This window comes from Scyliorhinus torazame, chromosome 13 (assembly GCF_047496885.1).
Source record: "Scyliorhinus torazame isolate Kashiwa2021f chromosome 13, sScyTor2.1, whole genome shotgun sequence".
In the NCBI taxonomy this organism is placed as follows: Eukaryota; Metazoa; Chordata; class Chondrichthyes; order Carcharhiniformes; family Scyliorhinidae; genus Scyliorhinus; species Scyliorhinus torazame.
The window spans coordinates 52,491,060-52,509,250 of record NC_092719.1 but is presented as its reverse complement, the minus strand read 5'-3'; the positions used below and the strand labels follow the sequence as shown (position 1 = coordinate 52,509,250).

Sequence of the window (18,191 nt, the reverse complement as noted above, 5' to 3'; positions counted from 1 at the left end):
CGGGATCTAACCTGGGACCTCGGCACCGTGAGACTGCAGTGCTACCACTCTGTAACCTCTCCCTCCATGAGTTCCCCCATGGTCCCTACTCTATCGTCCATGTACATATACACCAGAGTCCTCTCGTCCTGTCTCCATCTTTTGAAAGTGGTATCCATTATTGCAGGAATGAACCTATGGTTGTTGCAGATTGGGGCCAAGGTGGACATTTTGGTTAGGCCGAAGTGTTGCCTCATTTGGCATCATTTTTGGAGCGCGGCTACTATCACTGGGCTCCTCGGGTATTTGGCGGGGCGGGGGGGGGGGGGGGGGGGGGGGGGCACCCACTCTGCTCCCTGTTTCTTGACCCCCTACTCGTACTCTTTCTGCAGTGGCCGCCCAGTTGAAGTGTCCACTTAAGGGACAATGTAGTATCTAACCATAGCTTGGATTTTTGGTTGTGCTAAAAGTTATAATGAGGAATCTCCTTCTACCGTTTAAAGTATAAGCTGTCTATAAAAAGAAAGTAGTGATCAGTCAATGCTGTTTTTCTTACTATTTGTTGCAGTAAAAGTTTTAAAATGTGAAATCTTGACACGTCATTCTTTCAGCTGTTAACTGGAAGTTTGAATTTCTCTTTTTTAAAATAAATTTAGAGTACCCAATTCATTTTTTCCAATTTAAGGGGCAATTTAGCGTGTTCAATCCACCTACCCTGCACATCTTTGGGTTGTGGGGGCGAAACCCATGCAAACATGGGTAGAATGTGCAAACTCCACACGGCCAGTGACCCAGAGCCGGGATCGAACCTGGGACCTTGGCGCCATGAGACGGCAGTGCTACCACTGCGCCACCGTGCTCTCCTTGAATTTCTCTTTTAAAGTAACCAGTCTCCACACAATACATTCCAAATAATAATTTTTCTTTAAACCCCAGAATAAAATAGATTTTCCCCATGACTTACACTGTGGAGAAGATCCCAATGTGGGAGGCAACAATCAGGCTGCAAAACATGCTAATGATATGGAAATGTATTTAAATGAGGTTCCTCCTTTAATGAGGGAATGGCAGGGACAATCGTGTACTGTGATATCACCAGCAAGATTCTGGATTTTGGCCTCTCGCAGGAGTTTGCGCCCGCGTCGCCATTTGCACCTGCAAAGTCCCAGCCAAAATCTTTTGATGAAAGGTCTGTTGTTAACTCCCCCACCCAAGATTTCTAACACGACTTAATTCACTCTCAGTTCCTTACAATCTATAATGAATGTGGCAGTATATTGCTTTCCAAATGTAGTATTTTCACTGGACTACTAATCCAGAGACCAAGGGCATTGCTCTGGGGGCCCTATTTTGAATCCCACCACAGCAAATGGTGAAATTTGAATTCAACAGAAATCTGGATTAAAAGTCTAATGACGACCATGAAACTATTGTCGATAGTCATAAAACCCATCTGGTTCACGGATGTCCTTGAGGGAAGGAAATCTGCCATTTACCTGGTCTAGTCTACATGGGCTCTGAAATAACCTAGCAAGCCATTCATTTCAAGGGCAATTAGGGATGGACAATAAATGCTGGCCCAGCCAACGATGCTCACATCCCATCAGTGAATATTTTAAAAATTGTAAATAAAGTTAGTTTTACTTAATTTTACTGAAATTACACCCTAATTTCCATTTTTGGAATTTTTGTAAGTTTGCATCTCCTAAAACTTTGTGTTCTCAGTAGCACCAGATATTTCATTTCTGGAGAATTGTTTTAATTAATGAAAAGATCATTCTAGCAGGGCTGCAGAAACTTTCAATTGTACAGTCCTTTCAAATCCTGTACCTTCTGGGGTGGCAAGGTAGCACAGTGGTTAGCACAGCTGCCTCGCAGCGCTGCGGACCCAGGTTCGATCCCAGCCCCGGGTGACTGTCCGTGTGCAGTTTGCACATTCTCCCGTTGTTTGCGTGGGTATCTGGACTATCACCATGGCCGGATATATAACTGTGGTTTAAGTTTGTATTTGGGATATTACCATGCTGTCTTTCTACGACATAATGAAGTTTAAGTTGTTGTCTGGGATATCTGTGTGTTGTAGTCGGGTAGTTGGGACATAAATGAGTTTGTCAACCAGTCTGCAGGATCTCGGTGCACATGTTTACTGCATCAGTAACAGCTGGACAAAGTAAAACCAACCGCTAAGCCTATACTTTGTGGACTGTGAACCTTAACACAAAGGAACTGTTTTTTTGTGTTTTTCTTGAAAGAGCAAAACTGAACAAGCATTTATAAAGACAAATATTTGCAAGGTATTTGAAAGGCTGGATGCAGGGTTGGACTTTCTCACTATAGTGATTTTCCTGCAAATTTACATTAGGTTGAATATTTTGGGAGTGCTCACTAACCCTGTAAACTTAAACAACTGATTTTACTGCCACAATTTTAATTACCATTAAACATGTTACACTTGTTAATGGGAATGTACCTAGAGCCAGGCTGTAACAAATAACTGGGGTGAGGACCCGGAAAATCAGGCAACCTACTAAATTGTAAAAACATTGGGATGTATGAAAAGGGGGAAAGCGTGCACACCCACACACATGGACACTCCAAATGGAATCTCCCCTTCAATTCAGCTTCAACATACATTGCAGTTGAACTATTTTAATTGTGAAAGAACAAATTTTGACACCAATCAATGTCCACTTGTCCCAGATTGTCACGTCCCACTGAAACTAAATGAATTGTGCCAACTGAAAAACATCAGAGCATCAACTCAAATGAAGCCTGCAGAGCTGCAGTGCTTCTGACAGTCAATCTTTGGAATGTAATATATGCCAGATCAGACTTTCAGTTACACATGGCAACAAAGTCCATCACGATTACGCTTAAATGTCAAATCTTGAAAGAAGCTGAAAGAATAATCTGAAGTATGTAACAAAGAAAATCTCACTGTCTGGCCTTCTATTCTGCAGTGCCATCTGGTTCACGTCCCTCAACAGGCTGGGCACTTATAAATGAACTAAAAAAAAACACCTATAATAATCAGTCCAGTGCTCTGTTTGCGCAGATCATAAAACGGTGTACGAGGTGCCGCAGTAACATTTTCTTTGATGTTTGAGTGATATAAATCCGCAGTACTGCTGGAATGTTTAGAATCCTGTCAGTGCAGCCTGTTGTAATATCCAACATGATAATATATAATTAGGACCCAGCATCTGGCGACTGGAGAATCGCAAACACCTCAGCAAAGAAATTTGTTTGAAAAAGTGCCATTGCATTTCCAATGTGAATCGGGCTGCAAGAAGAATTCTGTTGGAATCTGCTTTCTCTTGCAATGTTCTTCAATTGACAGCTGTCGCACAAAAATAGTATGAGGTTGAACTTTATTCAGAGCTTGCAACTATCAGGGGCTGTTTTAGCACACTGGGCTAAATCGCTGGCTTTGAAAGCAGACCAAGGCAGGCCAGCAGCACGGTTCATTCCCGTACCAGCCTCCCTGAACAGGCGCCGGAATGTGGCGACTAGGGGCTTTTCACAAGTAACTTCATTTGAAGCCTACTTGTGACAATAAGCGTACTTTACTTTACTTTATCATTTTCCATCCACTATAACTTTATTCAGATTATTTGAACTCAAAATGCATTTTGTTTTAAAGTTAGGGTTGGTAGAATACTATCTGTCCCATACAATTTGGGCAGCACGGTAGCACAAGTGATTAGCACTGTGGCTTCACAGCGCCAGGGTCCCAGGTTCAATTCCCCGCTGGGGCACTGTCTGTGCGGAGTTTGCACGTTCTCCCCGTGTCCGCGTGGGTTTCCTCCGGGTGCTCCGGTTTCCTCCCACAGTCCAAAGACGTGCAGGTTAGGTGGATTGGCCATGATAAATTACCCATAGTGTCCATAAGGGTTGGGAGGGGTTATTGGGTTGCGGGGATAAGGTGGAAGTGAGGGATTAATGTGGGTCGGTGCAGACTCGATGGGCCGAATGGCCTCCTTCTGCACTGTATGTTCTATGTAATTCTATGTAATTCTATGTAATTCTATGTAATGATAAGACTGATGATCATGCTGTAATAATTCAAGCTAATCCTTTGAATAAATTGCTTCCAAAACAAAGCCAGCACAAGTGAGGAGCACCACAGGACTGTACTCAACTCTACAAGCTGTGCTCACCAAAGGTGACACACGCCATGCAATAAAGTTAACAACAGGAGTTCAATAATAGCAGCAACACAATAACGGAGAACAATATCTTTAGAAACTCAAATCACTGATTTGGTAATTTTAAAAGAAAAATTCAATTAAGGGGCAATTTAGCATGCCCAATCCACCTACCCTGCACACCTTTGGGTTTGTGGGGGTACCGCCCTCTTAATTCAAATCATTGATAACCACTTCATCGTGTATTACCAAGAGGACGTCACGTAACGTGGTGCAATCTCAACACATATAAGCTTGACAGCGTCCTTGCTTCTGTACAAAGTTTAAGCTCTAGAAACGTACAATTCTGTTTTAAACTATTCCATGTAATCTCAAAAGGCCTCCAAAGAACAAAATAAACATGAATCCCATTTGATTAAGACATGAAAATAGAGGGACAACACAGTGTCGCAGTGATTAGTACTGCTTCTTCACAGCGCCGAGGACCCAGGTCCAATCCCGGGTCACTGTCCATGTGGGGTCTGCACATTCTCCCAGTGTCTGCGTGGGTCTCACCTCCACAACCCAAAGATGTGCAGGATAGGTAGATTGGCCATGCTAAATTGCCCCTTAATTGGACTTTTAAAAAAAAAGTTGAAAATACATCTTTTGTGGATGTTTAATGGATATTAAATCAACCTCGAAGGAATGTGTATATATGTTAATCAGTGAAAGAAGGTGAAGTTAAACGGAAGTGATTCATTTATTTTTATTGTAAATTTAAAGTACCCAAAGGGGAAATTTGAAAATGAAATGAAAATTGCTTATTGTCACAAGTAGGCTTCAAATGAAGTTACTGTGAAAAGCCCCTAGTCGCCACATTCCGGCGCCTGTTCGGGGAGGCTGGTACGGGAATTGAACCATGCTGCTCGCCTGCCTTAGTCTGCTTTCAAAGCCAGCGATTTAGCCCTGTGCTAAACCAGCCTCTAAGCACTATCCTATCATTTAGCGTGGCCAATCCACCTACCCTGCACATCTTTTTGGGTTGTGGGGATGTGACCCACGCGAACACGGGGAGAATGTGCAAACTACACATGGACAGTGACCCGGGTCCTCGGCGTCATGAGGCAGCAGTGCTAACCACTGCGCCACCATGCTGCCCAAAGGGAAGTGATTTTAACACAAAGTGCATCACTAAACGCAATGGTGAAAAGATGTTGATTTTTCATATTGTATTACTAATGCAGCTAATTGTTAGAAAATGCCATGTTTCTAACTTACTGTCCTAATTAAAGGCTGAGAGCCAGGCACTGATTTGTCAACCCAGCCCTCCCCAACACAAGAATTTCACCAGGTGAAGGACAATGCTCTTCCACCTAACATTTCAGGGATCAGTGCTGGGGCCTTTGCTCTTTGTAGTATATATAAATGATTTGGAGGAAAATGTAACTGGTCTGATTAGTAAGTTTGCAGACGACACAAAGGTTGGTGGAATTGCGGATAGCGATGAGGACTGTCGGAGGATACAGCAGGATTTAGATTGTTTGGAGACTTGGGCGGAGAGATGGCAGATGGAGTTTAATCTGGACAAATGTGAGGTAATGCATTTTGGAAGGTCTAATGCAGGTAGGGAATATACGGTGAATGGTAGAACCCTCAAGAGTATTGAAAGTCAAAGAGATCTAGGAGTACAGGTCCACAGGTCACTGAAAGGGGCAACACAGGTGGAGAAGGTAGTCAAGAAGGCATAGGGCATGCTTGCCTTCATTGGCCGGGGCATTGAGTATAAGAATTGGCAAGTCATGTTGCAGCTGTATTGAACCTTAGTTAGGCCACACTTGGGAGTATAGTGTATAGTGTTCAATTCTGGTCGCCACACTACCAGAAGGATGTGGAGGCTTTAGAGAGGGTGCAGAAGAGATTTACCAGAATGTTGCCTGGTATGGAGGGCATTAGCTATGAGGAGCGGTTGAATAAACACGGTTTGTTCTCACTGGAACGAAGGAGGTTGAGGGGAGACCTGATAGAGGTCTACAAAATTACGAGGGGCATAGACAGAGTGGATAGTCAGAGGCTTTTCCCCAGGGTAGATGGGTCAATTACTAGGGGGCATAGGTTTAAGGTGAGAGGGGCAAGGTTTAGAGTAGATGTACGAGGCAAGTTTTTTTACGCAGAGGGTAGTGGGTGCCTGGAACTCGCTACCGGAGGAGGTGGTGGAAGCAGGGACGATAGTGACATTTAAGGGGCATCTTGACAAATACATGAATAGGATGGGAATAGAGGGATACGGACCCAGGAAGTGTAGAAGATTGTAGTTTAGTCGGGCAGCATGGTCGGCACGGGCTTGGAGGGCCGAAGGGCCTGTTCCTGTGCTGTACTTTTCTTTGTTCTTTGTTGTTCTATTTCTCACCCACTCCTACTGCTTTGTATTGGAGGCTGATCTTTCTTCTGTCGTACACCTTCTCCTACACCTCCTCTTAAAAAAAGAGGAACTTTATTTCTCTAATTTCTTTCAAAAGCTCATTAAATCTATATACCTTTAATCATGCTTTTGGATCCTCTCCCAATTTGTTCGGTTTCCTGTAAAACGCTCTGAGATATTATTCTAGATAGTCAGCGTGTGAATTAGTATTTCTGCCTTCATTTGGCTAACAAGCTTCTTTCATTATTGAACATTATTTCTTTTACCCACACTATTTTCTGCTTACAGGTTTCATGGGAGGTGGGATGTTCTGAGCTGCAGAAATTCTATGAACCCAGGAATATTGTTCTGTGCACAGAGATAGTGGGTGGGATTTTCTGGCCCCAATACCAGCGGGCAGCATCACGGGCAGGAAAGGAGAATTTGGACAGCCATTAAAATTCAAAGGCTCTCCAAATGTTCCCATCCCACACGCACACACACACACACAAAGGTGCCCGCCCATGTTGGAGGTGGAAAATCTGGGCCATTGTATTTCACATCTTGTCCCTCTCAGAATCAAACCTGGCTGCAAATGGACAAAAACTCAGTCTTTTGTTTGTGTGTCGTGCAACTCTGAAACGTAAACCTCATGGGGGCCCCATTAACAAGTTAAACTCTCAGCCTGCTTAAACATCTGAGAAACGGGCAGATTTTCAGACTTGGCTTGTATTTAAGAACTTCCAATTAAGGAAACGATGAAGCATTGCACTTCTGTAGAAATGGACCAAAACAATATTAAAAATATGGATACAATCGCCTATCAGCTATGAAAACCTTACAAGTTGGGAAATTAAATGAAAGCAGCTGGTAAAGATTTCTTAGATTGTAACAATTGGTACAAATCAAAGCACTAATGGATCCTCGTCTACACATAGCATATCTGTTATCAGGCTCTCAAAATGATCAACATGTGGTCCTCCATATGCTAGGTCTGCATGCAATTCTTATCCATGTTAGCTTTTGTCAAAGTACAGCAATGCTTAAGGCATTTTACAGGGTGCCAACATCATGCTGGGAGCAGTCTTAATTGATTCGGAGTGGGATTTCCACCCCTTCTGGGAGTAAATGCCACCCGAATGAGCTGCCCGCATATCCCATTGGTTGACACCTCTGTAGTCTCTACCCAGAAGCAGGATTGAGCGGTGGGACTACAAACAGGCACCTAGAAGAAGGAGTGATGGAGCCCGGACTTAAAGATAAGTCTGGGATTTTAGATGGGCCTGGCTGTTAGACCCCAGCAGGGAGGGAGGGAGGTAGGGCTTGAGAGACCAGGTGTGGGTTGGGGGGGGTGGGGGAGGTGAAGAGAAGAACGTTAAAAGGGGAGAGCTGCCCTCCAATGGGCACAAGAGAGCATCCGCCAAAGGAGGTACACCCCTCCACCCTGTCAGGCTACACACCTTGTTTCTGCTTTCCTCTACGCATATAAAATAACAGAGGCAGAAGGTGGAACTGATTGCCTACCGAAGGGCTTCAATAGGCCTAGATCAGTTGAGGTAGGGTGGGAAGTCAACCCAATTTATTTTACAAGTCGCCCCCCCCCCCCCCCCCGTGCTTTCAAATATTTCAATGCAGGAGTTGTAAAATCCAATGTACATGCTGCAGAGATAATTATCGATTACAGATCTTCAAAGTCTGCTTTCCTTCTCTAATGGATGTGCAATTATTTGGTGGACAGATGCTTCAAATAGTGATTCAGAGATGTACCTTTTTTAAAAAAAAATCCAGGTCCAGATCGCACACTGTCAAAGCTCGTGTGTTTGAAAAAAAATATATATAATTTTTCTGGCCAGTTGGCTGGTTTAAGACCTAAACAGCAGTGTTTGGGAAAGCTATGCAAAGCTACCCTCCTTGGCTGCTATCCCACAGTAGCTCATCCCCTACCAAGCGCACATGGTATTGATTGAATCCAGCAATAATTTCCTATTGTCTAAAGGACATCAAGTTTGAGATGCGTCCGCTGCTAATCGGTGTTCACCATGGCTAACAGGTATACCCAATAATGCATTTCACATTCAAAATAGATGATAATTGCTGCCTTACCTGCTGAGAACGTTAGTTGGATTTGTTCTTCAATGATCTCCAGGGCAATAAAGTCATGTTTCTCATTAAAACGTCCGTTGTAAAGTAGCAAGGCATTTCTCTCCTTTGTGGCAAACCTGCATTAGAAAGAGAAAATGAGAAAGAAAATAATTAATTAACAAGGCATGTCGGAGTTGCTGTAAGGAAACCAATCCTGTTGTATTCTTACAACAGCATGTTCTGTCTCAGTCCATCCTTTTTTTTTTTAAATTTAGAGTACCCAGTCCATTTTTTCCAATTGAGGGGCAATTTAGCGTGGCCAATCCACCTACCCTGCACATGTTTGGGTTGTGGGGGCGAAAGAATGTGCAAGCTCCACGTGGACAGTGACCCAGAGCCGGGATCGAATCTGGGATCTCGGCGACGTGAGGCAGCAGGGCTAATCCACTGCGCCACCGTGCTGCCCTTTAACAGTCCATCCTGGAGTAGGATCTGGGAGGAAAATTTTAATCCATGCGTTCATTATAGGTAAATTTGGATAGGCATCCAGTTCATAAATTCACTGCAAACTTGGAGCAGATTACAGTAATATAATGATTCCACCTAATTTGCACTGGTCCTAATTCAGCTTCCTGGGTAGATCTTCCATCCAATCTGCAGATTAACAGAGGCATGTACATGCTTGTTTCAGCCCCCTTGGAAACTACACCCCTTCAGCCTCCATTCGCCCCGTCAGAACTCAAGCTGAGAGCCAGAGTGCTGCTGGGGGGCTCCAGGGTGCTGACTGAGTGACGACAGAGGATGGGTGAAATAGTTCCAAGTCAGAAGGCTATTTGGCTTGGGAGGTAAACCTGCAAATGGTGGTGTTTCAGCGCACCTACTGCCCTCATCTTTCTCAGTGATAGAGGTCGCTGTTTTGAAACTGTTGTCGAAGGCGCCTTAGTGATTTGCTACAGTGCGTGCCTCTTGTATATGGTGCACATTTCTGCCACCGTGCGTCGGTGGTGGATGGAGTGAATGTTTAAAATGGTGGACTGGATATCAATCCACCCATAGAGGTGTAATTCTTCCACTGAGCACAGATGATCCAGAAGGGCTATTTTCTTCACAGCTTGTTAGGCCAGCTTGCCAACGTTGGGAGTAGAACGGTGCCTTTCCAGCATTCCAACTGATAGTTTGGGATGGATGCCACTGATGTGTCCTTACAATCACAGAGAGTCTCAGATGCCTGTGACTGCCACCATTGATCCTGTAAAGTTCATGGGGTCAGGAGATGGGGGCCATGAAACATGCGCCTTTGTTACATGGAAGAGTGTCCAAGCAGAAAATCCCATATAACCAGTTAACAAGGAGAAAAATATACTTTATATCTATTTTTTAAAATATATAAATTTAGAGTACCCAATTCAGTTTTTCCAATTAAGGGGCAATTTAGTGTGGCCAACGCTGCACATCTTTGGATTGTGGGGGTGAAACCCATGCAAACATGGGGAGCATATGCAAACTCCACACGGAGGCCCAGGGCTGGGATCGAACCTGGGACCTCAATGCCATGAGGCAGCAATGCTAAACACTGTGCCACCGTGCTGCCCTACACTTTATAACCAATGAGGAAGAAGAGAAGAACAAACAAACAAATAAATAAATTACTTGAATTCTAATTAAAACGTTGCAAATCCATTGAAGGAAATGAAGAAAAACTGATAATGCAAGGGAAAGCTTTTGACACAAAATATCAAAGTCACTTGCATCCTAAGCAAGTTTTGTTAAGTGACAGATAATATTGCTGCCAATATATGTGGCCCATAAAGTAAAATATATATTTTGACCCCAGTTAGCGGTGTGATAAGTTGTGTTATTAAATCACGATTGTAGTTAAGATGAGAGGAATCCAGAAGACATCAGATACCAATAGTCCAACAATGGAATTATTCATAAGCAATGTCAACCAAGGCTGATCCACAAACATTATCAACGTTCTAAAATTTAATGGGGGAGGGAAAGCAATCTCATCAGGGACGCATCTGCAACTAGGCATTTTATATTTTAATGTTAGAGTCACAAATGTTTACAGCACGGAAACAGGCCCTTCGGCCCAGCTTGTCCACGCCACCCATGTTAAATGAGACTTGCTCTAAAGACATTCTGAATAAGCCTGTTAAAATGACAATCAGTCATAAGTGTCTGAGAAATGATAAACATGTTTGATCATTGTGGATAACTCATGTTCAGGCTGAAAACAATCTGCTGCTTGCAAGTTAATGTGCACACTGCTGGACTTGCAAATGTACTCTACCATCAGACAGGAAAACAAGGGGTGGTTTGTATCCAAGTTAAACAGGGAATCGACCAAGGGGTCTCTGCAACTCACGCAAGACACACCATGGATCTCTGCTTTAAACTGGTCACTAATACATCAAATCTATTCAACCTGCATTGGCAGAGAGCTTTTAAGGCTTTAAAACCACTGCACTGTCTTTAAATTAAATAAGCCTAGAGTGCTGAAGGGTTAATCTATCTACTTGGCCCCACTAGAAATCGATTAGCGGCACAAAATGAAGGGCTTATTGTTAAAACTGATACTTAGATCCCGTGAAGGGGCACAACCCACACGGTATCAGACTCCTGGGGGTGGAAGTGAAAATAAAGCTTTACGAAGTAAAGCCCTCTCTTAAGTTACAGAAACCCCATTTGCAGTCTGCAAGATACACTCGCTTCAGATGCACCTGTCAGTGCATTCTTACTGGTCGTCTTCATCGCTTGTCCAGCCTTAGGGGGCTTGCAGTGCTTCTCCATAATGTTAACAAATGAAGCTTTCAGCTGCAACAGGTTCAGTCAGCCCTGCAATTACTCGTCAGTGATGAGGTGTCTGATTTTCTCCCTCCCTAGCCCAGAGGCACAGGAGCCACTTGGAATGTCTCTACCTCTGTCCGAGCGACCAAACTGGCTGAGGAAAGGGGTTTGAATCAGGAATTTTCTTGGTTTGTCTGGCTCTGGTCCACGCTGAACAGCGTATTTTTCACATCGATCCACCAGAGGAGCAGAATTTTGTGTCTGGTGGATGTTGGAAAGTAGAGTCACAGAATGATACAGAAAGGGTGAGCAGTTCATTATTCATGGAATTTCATTTCATGACCATTCGAAGATGATTTAGTCCTGGATTAGGACAATGATTCATCTGGTTAGCATTTCCTTAACAAATACACTACTGTTCCTGCTTCTCCACATCATGTATAAAGAACCCACCTCCTTCAACCCAGAAGTCAGACTACAGTTTACAAATCAAACTCTTTCTACTGTTCTCCTTGAACTCTAACAGGTGGTTTGGTCTCAGTGAACCACAAGATAAATATGGCCAGAATCGCCCTAGCCGAAAACCAGCTTACTCATTAGAAATCCATTAGATGACACATTCTGAAAATCGAAACAAACCCATTGATGCTAACCTCAAAAGGCATATAACCAACAGACGGCACAAAAAAAAATCTGGCTAATCTTTAAATCAACAAAAGAAAATACGGAGAATGACACATGAAGCTTTATTTTCATTACCACCGCTGAGAGTCTGATACTGCGTGTGGTTTTGTCCCTTAAGGGGATCTAAGTATTTTTCTTAATAATATATCCTTCATTTTGTGCCACTAATCAATTTCTAGTGGGGACCAAGTAACACTTAAGCTCCAGAGGCTTATTTCATTGAAAAGGTGATGAAATAGTTTTAAAGCCTTAAAAATAACACCAACATAGCTGGAGGAAAACATGAATATTATCTGCTCAAAGTATTACAAATATATTAAATGTGCATAACTTGCCAAGTTGGCCACATCTGGTGACACGGAGGGAAAATTAGTTGACAGTACAAACACTGGGGGAATGGCATACACGACATGCTGACAGAAAAGTAGGTACTCAACAGGGTACTAACACGACACTCAATGTAGAATTCTGGAAGCCCTTCACCAAGAAACTAATTCTTTAGGAGGAAGGCAAATGGTACATTAGACCATAAGATGTGGGAGCAGAAGTTAAGTCACTTGGCTCATCGAGTCAGCTTTACCATTCACTGAGATCATGGCTGATCTGATATGATCCTCAACTGCACTTTCCCACCTTATCCCCAGAACCCTTCATGTTGGCCTTCATCACGAGGGGATGAGAATACAGGAGTCAAGATGTCTTCCTGTAATCCTATAGAGCCTTGGTAAGACTGCATTGTGTACAGTTTTAATCGCATTACTTTAAGAAGAATATACTTGCCACAGAAGAGGTTCACCAGACTAATCCCTGGAATGGTGGGATTGTCTTGTGAAGAAAGATCGAGGACACTGGATCTGTATTCTGTGGCAGTTTGAAGAATGAGAGGTGATTTCATCGAAACATACAAAATTCTTAAAGCGTGGCGACAGGATAAATGTGGGCAGGATATTTTCCCTTGCTAGTAAGTCTAGAACATGACCACACAGTCTAAGAATCAGAAGAAGTCTATTTAAGACTGTGATGAGGAGGAATTTCTTCACTCAGAGGCTGGTGAATCTTTGGAATTCTCTACCCCAAAGGGCTGTGGAAACACTAAGCATGTTCAAGAAAGAAAGAGATAGATTTCTGGATATTAATGGTTTCAAGGGATGTGGGGCAGTGCAGGAAAGTGGCATTGAGGTAGGTGATCAGCCATGATCTCATTCAACGGCGGAGCAGGTTCAATGGGCCGAACGGCCTTCTCCTGTTTTATGTAGAAGTGAAACAGAAAAGGGATCAACCCGTTAATTTTAAATAGATTAGCTCTGTGGCAGGTTTCACACCAGTATGAATTCTGATGCTGATCAAGAAGTCATTTTCAGCACACAATATTATCTACAATATTCAATTACAATGTAATGATGGCAACAGACGTTCGGAAAAAAGAATGCCTGTGTGACTTCTGTTTTTTTCCTTTTTTCATTATGGTTTGTGGGGGTGAGACCCACGCAGACACAGGGAGAATGTGACAAACTCCACACAGGCAGTGACCCAGGGCAGGGATCGAACCCAGGTCCTCAGCGCCGTGAAGCAGCAGTACTAATCACTGCACCACCGTGCCGACCACCCGTGTGGCCTTTGTGAGGGCCACAAAGAATCCAGCACGCGTTTGTAGAGTCAAACAGAAAGTAACTTTACTTACAACAATATCTACACCATACCAGTAGTTCACTATTGGTTCCCTCTCTAGCCGGTACCACACTAGCCAGCTTTATTTATACAGCTGCATTGCTAATGATTGCCTCGTTCCCCCTTATAATAATAATAATCTTTATTGTCACAAGTAGGCTTACATTAACACTGCAGTGAAGTTACTGTGAAAAGCCCCTAGCCGCCACATTCCGGCACCTGTTCGGATACATGGAGGAAGAATTCAGAATTTTCAGCTGGTACGGGAATTGAACCCGCGCTGCCGGCCTTGTTCTGCATCACAAACCTATTGGGGGATATCATATTTCCCAAGGACCATGGGGGAACCAATTGTTTTCAGTCAATAGGATCCGGGCAGGTTGTAATAAAGTGGCCATCCATGTCAAGGCAGAAGTATAAAAAGGAGTCAGCCACGTGCAGCTAACAATACAGATTTGAGTGATCATGACTTTCCACTGGAGGAACACAATGGCTGAAATTCTATGGTCAACATTGAAGCAAAGGTGCTTGCCACGGACCTAGAAGTAAACTTCCCACAAAGAGCAAGCAGCTTCTTCAGCATGGTTTTCCCCTTTCCTGACGTCAGTTTGTTTCTGACACTGTGAGAGGATCTCTTGCAGGGTTAAGGAGCCAATCACATTGATATATTCTCAGACAGGAAAGCAGGCAGTAAAAAACCTCAAATTCCTTCACTTTACATTTATGAATTTTACAACTAGCAAAATAAATGATTAAGGCATGCAAGTAGGGTGGAAGCTAACAGATTACAAAAAATATGTATTCAAAAATATTCTAAAAATCTGTAGATTTCTGATAATGGAGAACATAAAATTATTCTTCCCGGCTCGTGACATTGCTGAACACTAATTATGAATGTCGTACGCTGTTAAAAACCCAGTTACACCTTGTTCAATAATGTGTAACGGTTTGGGTATGAGGCACAAATTAGCAAAGATAGATTGTGGAACCTTACTAAAGGGGTTGACGGTGGATAGGCAATGGTTCATATTTAAAGAATGTGTGCATGAATTACAACAATTATTCGTTCCTGCGTGGCGCAACAATAAAAGAGGAAAGATGGCTTACAAAATAAATTAGGGATGGTATTAAATCCAAAGAGGAAACATATAAATGACCAGAAAAAGCAGCATGCTGGAGGATTGGGAGCATTTTAAAATTCAGCAGAAAGAGGACAAATAATTTGATCAAAAGGGGGAATATTGAGTGAGAGAGTAAAATTGCAGAGAACAGAGAAGCTGACTGTAAAAACTTCTATAAATATGTGAAGAGAAAAAGATTAGTAAAGACAAATATAGGTCCCTTACACTCAGAAACCACTGAAATTATAATGGGGAACAAAGAAATGGTAGAAGAATTTAACACATACTTTGGTTCAATCTTCACAAAAGAGTGCACAAATAACCCCCAGAAATGTTTGTGAAACAATGGTCTAATGAGTGGGCGGAATCGAAGGAAATCAGTATCAGTACGAAAATGGTGCTGGGGAAATTAATGGGGTGAAAGGCTGACAAGTCATAATGGCCGGAGTATTAAAGGAGGTGGCCCTGGAGATATTGGATGCATTGGTGGTCATCTTCCAAAATTCTATGGACTCTGCAGCAGTTCCTCCAGATTGGAGGGTGGCAAATGTAACTCCACAATTTAAAAAGGGAGAGAGAGAAAAACAGGAGAATGATAGACTGGTTCGCCTGACATCAGTAGTGGGAAAGACGCTAGAGTCTATCATAAAAGACGTGATAACAGAACATTTGGAAAGCATCAACGGGATTAGACAAAGCCAGCATGGGTTTATGAAAGGCAAATCACACTTACCAAGTCTACAGGCATTTTTTGAGGATGTAACTAGTAGAATAGATAAGAGAGAACCAGTGGATGTGGTATATTTGGACTTTCAGAAGGCTTTTGATAAGGTGCCCCATAAGAGGTTAATGGGCAAAATTAAAGCACATGGGATAGGGGATATTGATAGATTATTGATTTATTGATGTCTTTAGGTACTGATTGAGTGCATCGCTAGAGAATTGAATTATTCAAAAGGCTATGACTGTGAAAAGATAGTCATTTGTTCCTGAATCGTCTATCCGTTTGTTCGTGTTTCAAGTGATTTCTTTATGCTTTTATGTTTAAGTTTTTTTTTGCCACGTGTTTGACCCTTGAATATATTGCTTGATATTTTGTTTCTAAGTTTTGATTCAGTTCTTATTCAAGTGTATTCAGGTGAATAGTTAGCAATAAAGTTGTATTTTTGATACCTCCAATCAATCGGACTATCGACTCTCATTAGAAGATAAAAGCGGACTATCGACTCTCATTAGAAGATAAAATAAGAGATCCTACAATTAGCATGGATCGAGAATTGGTTGACAGACAGGAGACAGAGAGTGGGCATAAATGAGTCTTTTTCCAAGTGACAGGCAGTGACTTACTGCAGTGGGATACTGCAGGGATCATTGCTTAGGCCCCAGCTCTTCACGAGGGAACCAAATTTAACATTTCCAAGTTTGCTAATGATATAAAACTGGGCGGAATTGTGAGTTGCAAGGAGGCTTCAAGGTATTTAGACAAGTTGAGTGAGTGGGTGAACACATGGCAGATGCAGAACAATGCGGCTAAATGTGATGTCATACATTTTGATGTGAAAAACAGAACGGAAAAGTATTATTTAAATAGTCATATATTGGGAAATGTGGATGTTGAAAGGGATCTGTGTGTCCTTGGGCACCAGTCAATGAAAGTGGAGAGGCAAGTGGAGAAAGCAATTAGGAATGCAAATGATATGTTGTTCTTCACTGCAAGAGGATTTGGGTTCAGAAGTAGGGATGTCGTACTGAATTAAACAAGGCCTTGGTGAGACCACAGAGAAAATGCTGGAAAATCTCAGCAAGTCTGGCAGCATCGGTAGAGAGAGAAAAGAGTTACCGTTTCGAGTCCGATGACTCTTTGTCAAAGCTCACGGTAGCATTGTGGATAGCACAATTGCTTCACAGCTCCAGGGTCCCAGGTTCGATTCCGGCTTGGGTCTCTGTCTGTGCGGAGTCTGTACATCCTCCCCGTGTGTGCGTGGGTTTCCTCTGGGTGCTCCGGTTTCCTCCCACAGTCCAAAGATATGCAGGTTAGGTGGCTTGGCCATGATAAATTGCCCTTAGTGTCCAAAATTGACCATAGTGTTGGGTGGGGTTACTGGGTTGTGGGGATAGGGTGGAGGTGTTCACCCTGGGTAGGGTGCTCTTTGCAAGAGCTGGTGCAAACTCGATGGGCTGAATGGCCTCCTTCTGCACTGTAAATTCTAGGATAATCTAACAGACAGAAAAAGTGGGAAATATTTATACTATGGAGTGAGAATGAAAGGTGATTCATAGCCACAGAAACCCAGGGAAACCGACTGTTAATGGCCATAGAAACCAAGGGGAAAGAGTGCTAATGGCAGTCCCCAGAGAGAACAAAAGATGTGAAAGGTCAAACAGCAGGAAACTAACATCAGAGGATGAACTGTAGATGTGGGGGAGGGGAAGGGGGAAGCAAAGAGGGGAAAGGTAGATAAGATTGGGGGGGGGGGGTATTAAATATATATTAAGAAAGAAAGAAATGGTAAAAGACAGTTAAAATGAAATGAAAACAAATGGGTCGAGGTGGGATAGAGCTGATCATCTGAAGTTGTTGAATTCGATGTTCAGGCCGGAAGGCCTAACCGGAAGATGAGATGTTTGTTCCTCCAGTTTGCGTTGAGCTTCACTGGAACATTGCAGCAGGCCAAGAACAGACATGTGGGCATGGGAGCAGGGTCTTTTGTTAAAATGGCAAGCAATAGAAGATCAGGGTCCTGAATGCGCACAGACCGAAGATGCTCAGCAAAGCGATCACCCAGTCTATGTTTGGTCTCTCCGATATAGAGGAGACCACATTGGGAGCAGCGAATGCAGTAGACCAAATTGGAAGAGATGCAAGTGAAACGCTGCTCAACCTGGAATGAGTGTTTTGGGCCTGGGATGTTAAGCATGGAAGAGGTAAATGGGCAGGTGTTACACCTTCTGTGATTACATGGGAAGGTACCATGGGTGATGGGAGAGGTACTGGATATGGTGGAGGAGTGGACTAAATTGTCTCGGAGGGAACGGTCTCTGCAGAATGCTGACAGAGGGAGTGAAGGGAAGATGTGTTTGGTGGTGGCATCATGCTGGAGTTGGCAAAAATGGCGGAGGATTATGCTTTGCATATGGAGGATTATGCTTTGCATATGGAGGCTGGTGGGATGAAATGTGAGAATGAGGGGGACTCTATCCTTGTTCTGGGAGGGAGTGGAGGGGGCGAGGGTAATGTCATGGGAGATGGACCACACACGTTTGAGGGCCCTGTCCACAACTGTAGGTGGGAAACTTTTATCCCTTGGTGAGACCATACTTGGAGTATTGCATGCA

General features: G+C 43.2%; 1 protein-coding gene across 5 annotated transcripts in view; it reads right to left on the bottom strand.

Annotated features, from left to right (window-relative positions):
* Nucleotides 1-18,191, bottom strand: part of celsr1a (cadherin EGF LAG seven-pass G-type receptor 1a) — a 432,565-nt gene that overhangs the window by 175,289 nt on the left and 239,085 nt on the right. For all 5 annotated transcript variants that reach the window (XM_072471478.1, XM_072471479.1, XM_072471481.1 and 2 more), the window contains exon 5: nt 8,611-8,726. In XM_072471478.1, coding sequence (XP_072327579.1) covers nt 8,611-8,726 — 116 coding nt within the window. The remainder of the gene's footprint in view (nt 1-8,610; nt 8,727-18,191) is intronic.